Source organism: Berghia stephanieae, chromosome 1, assembly GCF_034508935.2.
Source record: "Berghia stephanieae isolate SIO BIC M18660-M18661 chromosome 1, UCSD_Bste_1.3, whole genome shotgun sequence".
Lineage (NCBI taxonomy): Eukaryota > Metazoa > Mollusca > Gastropoda > Nudibranchia > Aeolidiidae > Berghia > Berghia stephanieae.
In genome coordinates, this window is record NC_088360.1 from 137,910,527 (window position 1) to 137,915,925 (window position 5,399).

The 5,399-nt window shown below is 34.7% G+C and overlaps 1 protein-coding gene across 1 annotated transcript in view; it reads left to right on the forward strand.

Moving 5' to 3' along the window:
* Positions 1–4,615, forward strand: part of LOC144963331 (receptor-type tyrosine-protein phosphatase epsilon-like) — a 60,198-nt gene extending 55,583 nt beyond the window's left edge. The window contains exons 23-26 of the mRNA XM_078897265.1: positions 1,094–1,228; positions 2,407–2,558; positions 3,257–3,392; positions 3,900–4,615. Of these exons, the coding sequence (XP_078753391.1) occupies positions 1,094–1,228; positions 2,407–2,558; positions 3,257–3,392; positions 3,900–3,953 (477 nt within the window). The 3' untranslated portion in view covers positions 3,954–4,615. The remainder of the gene's footprint in view (positions 1–1,093; positions 1,229–2,406; positions 2,559–3,256; positions 3,393–3,899) is intronic.
* The last annotated feature ends 784 nt before the right edge of the window (positions 4,616–5,399 follow it).

The following is a 5,399-nucleotide window of genomic DNA, read 5'->3' on the forward strand; positions in this document are numbered from 1 at the left end:
TCTCTCTCTCTCTCTCTCTCTCTCTCTCTCTCTCTTCCTCTCTCTCTCTCTTCTTTGATTATATTTTTTTTTCTAACCTTAGTTGATATTGGATAACTGCATCTTATAGACCTAGCACAAACTACTTTTTGATAGACCAGTGTCCTATTCTGTAAAGCGCTTTGAGCTGGTTTAGTGGATATTGCGCTATGTGAAAGCTCAATTAGTATTATTTATTATTATCCAAAACATTGCAAATGATTGTTAATTTCCTTTTAACTCTTGCGGGTGGTTGGATGGGAGCATCACCCTTGAATCATATACCTATGATGTTCGCATGGGTGTACGATCCGATAGTGATGTCGTGTCTTCTTCTCTTTACTAGCCTATCCTGCTTCTTTGGTTTGTGATTGTATTTTTCACAGGGGATATTTTTTTTTCTGTAAATCTTCTGCCTGTTTGTTCTTGGTTATTTATAATTTAGCTTATGATATCTTTAGGTTATGATTTTGATTTACATTTGTACTATTTTTGTTGGATTGCTTGTTTTTTTGTTTCAGCGGTCTCTCATATAACCTCAATTGTGTTGGAAGAGACCTAAAGCAACAAACAGACAAACAAACAGTCCTTTTAACTCTTCAAAAACTGGGTCAAACTGTGCTTTCAAGAGTCTTATGCTTTTGAAAGACTAGATATTATTATTGGTTCAAAAAACAAAACCAAAAGAGTTTTTTTTAGCTACAACCATAATTTTATCTTCTTGTACGCTATGTGGTCTAGTGGTTATTACACTCGACTTTGGATCGGAAGGTCCTGGGCTCGAGTCCTGTGTGGCACATAGTCGAATCCTTGGAAAAGGCTCTTTACTCACATTTCCGACCATACTCTGGTGTAAAATGAATACCTGGCTGTTAAACGCGTTGTCTCTGTTCAAACAAAATTGTAACATCGCTTAACATGTGTCATGCTTTGCCCTACATGTTAAGTGTTGCTGTTGACTAGGGACCACTTGTAAAGTGCTTTGAGCATGCTTTGTAGATGTTGCCCTGTATAAAAGCTCAATTTTTTTTTTCTCTTTTGATCCATCTATTTATATATTAAATTGCTCTTGCAGTCTTGTGCCTTGTACTGGCCAGAGGAATACGGATACAGCGAGGAGCACGGCCCCTTGAGTGTGGAGCTGCTGTCATCATCTGAGGCTGATCCAGACGTCACCATTCGAATCTTTAAACTTAGTCATAAAGACAAGGTGAGTGCATGGGTCATTGGAATGGCTTAACTGTGCCTGGAAAAATTATTTTTAAAGCTTATTATAGTAAGGCCCAATAACCTCTCCCCTACTCTGACTCTCAACAGAGATTATCTATAATCCCGTTATTTGGCGGGAATAGTCATGTGATCAAAACACATATGTAAAGTGTTGTTGTAGAAGCCAGGGATTCTGATAGCTCAGTTGGTAGAGCACCCGCTTCATGTGCAAAGGTACTGAGATCGATCCTGGGTGAAGTCGAGATTTTTCCCGACCCCTCTGTCCACCCATCAGTGATTGGGTAGCTGGGTATGTTAGATCTGGTGGTAAGTACTGTGCTATAGACTAGTATCCTATCGAAAAGGCTAGCAAGCAATTGCTATTGTCCGTTTCTCGTTATAGAAACTGGGCTGATTGGCTCTGAAGGACTGCTTCTTTTTCTTTTTTTTTTAATTGTAAAAGCTGCACTGTTTTTTTCCCCAGTTTTTCTCAAAATCACCTCTCTAGCATTTAAATGGTTAGAGCCGGAGACCCTCAATATGAAAAATTAAAAAAAATAATTAATGGACTTATGAAGCAAATTTGGTTTTCTTTGAAAAAAACTGAATGATAATAATAATGTACTTTATTCATCCAAAAGGAAATTTTTGTACCGACGTATAAAATGCCGACAATGATACATACATAAACATAATATACGTAAATATAATGTGGTAAAGTAAAAGTGACCAACTTTGTCTCAAATCGTGGGCAACATTGTTCAGCTGTGCGGTCGTTGCTCTTTATACCCGAAATGTACAGTGTTTGATCGCCCACCGCTGCATTGTGTGGCCTTGAGCAAGTCACCTCACCCTAGCTCAGTTTGTGGCGCTGCACTGCGGCTAACGCCTGGGTTATACATTTATTTTCACCAACAGAGCATTCTTGCAAAGTGGGCCTCATGACTGTTTCTGCCCTCTTTTTGAAAACCGTCAAGTAAGGTCTGCTGTTAAATACAAATTCTAAAAAGGAGAAAATTTTGATTTGAAAAAAATTCAATCTTGCTACCAAAAGATCAAATTAATTTAATTCAATTTATCACTTTAGTGTTTGGGATAATGGATAAAAGGTGACTGATACTCTTTGTCTTTTTTTTGTTGTTGATATGTTTTAACCATTTTATCTTTGTATTTCCCTAGGGGGAGGAGCGAGCTATCAAACAGTTTATGTTCAAGTCATGGACGGACTACAAGACAATTCCCAACACAATCACACCTCTCTTACGTCTCCACCGATTAGTCAATGAATGGCTCAAGCAGAACAGTAAAGGTCCCGTCACGATGCATTGCATGTAAGGAAACGTTTACTTCCAATGAGTTTTTGTTGTTGTTGTTGTTGTTGTTGTTGTTGTTGTTGTTATTATTACCTAACAAAATGATAAAATAATATAGATTTGATATACTTAAACGGCATCTTTTTCAATCACACTGTCCGTGGTATGTATATAATAAAACAATAATGACTCGCATGTATGTACACTGAAGTGAAAATAACTTGTGTGGAGAGCACAGTTTTAAATTAAACCAAGTTAAAAAAAAAAACAACACTTTTTCAAGGTTACATTCAAAAAGGAAAATAAAAGAAGAAAGAAGTAGATTGTCCACTTTCATTTCTTTTTATATACGTCCATAATTTAATGGCTATATATAAAACCTTATCGTTTGTTTACTGTATTTTTAAAAAAATGGTTTTTCAATATTTTTCATCCAAAAATTAATCAAATATAATAATAATAATAATAATAATAATAATAATAATAATATAATAATGATAATGATAATAATAATAATAATAATAATAATAATAATAATAATAATAATAATAATAATAATAATAATCTTTATTGTAAAAAAAAAAATGGCAATTTGTGTCATTTGGTTTACAATGTTTGAAATTTAAAATACAATACATAGATAGATTGTTAGACAAAAATACTTTTATAAAATAATCTTATTTTAGCATCAATTTTTTTGTTTTAATTTGTGCCAGGAATGGAGCCAGCAAGAGTGGAGTGTTTGCTGCCATGAGTTTGTTACTGGAGAGATTAGAGCTGGATTTCGAAGTGGACGTTTTCCAGACAGCCAAACAGATTAGAATAAACAGACCTCAATTCATAGAGAATCTGGTAATTTTGTCACCTTTCCTTTTAGGTTCTTGTTGAAAAATAACGATATGTAAGCTTCAATTTATTAAAGAGGAGGCAGATACTGTGGATGTTTCGGGTTTCCCCTTTATCAACAAAACAGGATGAATGAAACACTACCAACGAATTAGATAATGTGGTAATGGCGTTGTTAAGAAGGGTTTTGAGCCCGAAACGTTCCGTGTTTGGTATTTTGTTCTTTTTTTAAGCTGTTATATTAGCAGCCTTGTATCACTATAAACCTATCTGGTACTTTTTCAAATCGTACAGTCCATGATATGTGATAAAACAATAATAATTCATATGTATATTGAAGTTTGTATTAAGATGATGATGCTGAGGAAGAAAATTTAAACCTTTTTTTTTAACGTTTTGTTTATCTTGCAGAATAATTCATATGTATATTGAAGTTGATATTAAGATGATGATGCTGAGGGAGAAAAGTTAAACCTTTAAAAACCTTTAAAAAATTTTTTGTTTATCTTTCAGGAGCAGTACAAGTTCTTATATCAGATTGTGCAAGAGTATTTAGATCAAGAATAGCGTCTCAAGATGAGAAAGATCAGGGACTGACTGACTTGACTGACTGGCCAGAGAGAATGGCACCGATGGAATCGCTAATAAGCCTTGCTCACGTCTCAGAATTATCCAGAGTTTGTGTGTTGTAGAAAAACGGCTTCAAGCCTCGACAAAATTCTCCTCTCTTCACTTAATATTGGATTTTGTTATCTGTGATTACGACAAGTTACTTAATCGTAACAGTAATTGTTATTGTTATGATACTCGTGTTATGGACTCCCGTGTTATGAATAACTTATCTACAAAACCAATATTCCATAATAAGGAACCATCAGTTAGGGTTGGAGGAGATAAAAATCTCTTTCTTAAAATCGATTTGTGCTGGTCAGGTTGAGTGACAAGTTTTAATTCAAAAGGTGCTTATCTATGTTGTAGAAACAGATTGTGATTTTGTCAAATGTCCCATTTCCAGAATTCGTTGGTGGTTTTGAGACCTAACTTATTGATGGAGATCCATTGAGGGGCTGTGCTAGAGGTGATCCTTTTAAGTAGTGTAAGAATTTGAATCGGACACTAATATGTGTCGTATAAAAGGGTCAAAGTGCATCTGGTTTCATGAAATAAATTTATAATAAATGACCCCCCCCCCCCCCCCCCCCCCCCCCCAAAAAAAAAAAAAAAAAAAATTGCAAATGAGAATACAGTTCGAAGACAGGGTGAGTTGTGTGTGTGTGTGTGTCAAAGGTCATTATATCAAAGAAGGAAGGGACGATCTGTGAAAGAATCACGACTATGTGCAGTTGAATCCGAACAAAGTCAACACTTATACTTAAAATCAATTTCTCAACACACCTCTTATTGGTCCCAAAATTTCTGATCTTTAACAAAGTGTGTTCTGTGAAAATGGATAAAGTCAACTTTGCTTTGAAGTCAACCAATTGCTCTGGTCCAGTGATGTTGGCTTTTATCAGAATTCCACTGTAATGGACCCCCCCCCCCCCACTTGTTTCACATTACACAGATGTCCAACATTCAATATGAAAGACTTGTGTATCGTTCCCTGAAATAAAATACAAAGGAATGAACCAAATCACTCGCATTGAATCTCATAGTCAATCGCTAACCTAAATCAAGTAAAAATTCGGCTGATCGAAACTCTGAACCGCTGAAGTATTGAACAAAATTGGATATATCTACTGCTTCAAAAAAGAACAAAATATATGAAGGCTGGTTTTCCAAAACTTGTTCAGTTGATTTTTATACTTTTCGTAAATTTTATTTTAAGCATCAATTGTCACAATAATTTCCCTAGATTTGTGTAAATTTGAAGTTAAAATATGATGAAATAATAAACCGAATGAGAAATTATAGGGGAGATCATCCTCAATATCTCAAAATGGGTAAAACGGAGTTACGAAGTTTTGGAAAACCACTCCTCATATATATATATATATAATATATATATATATA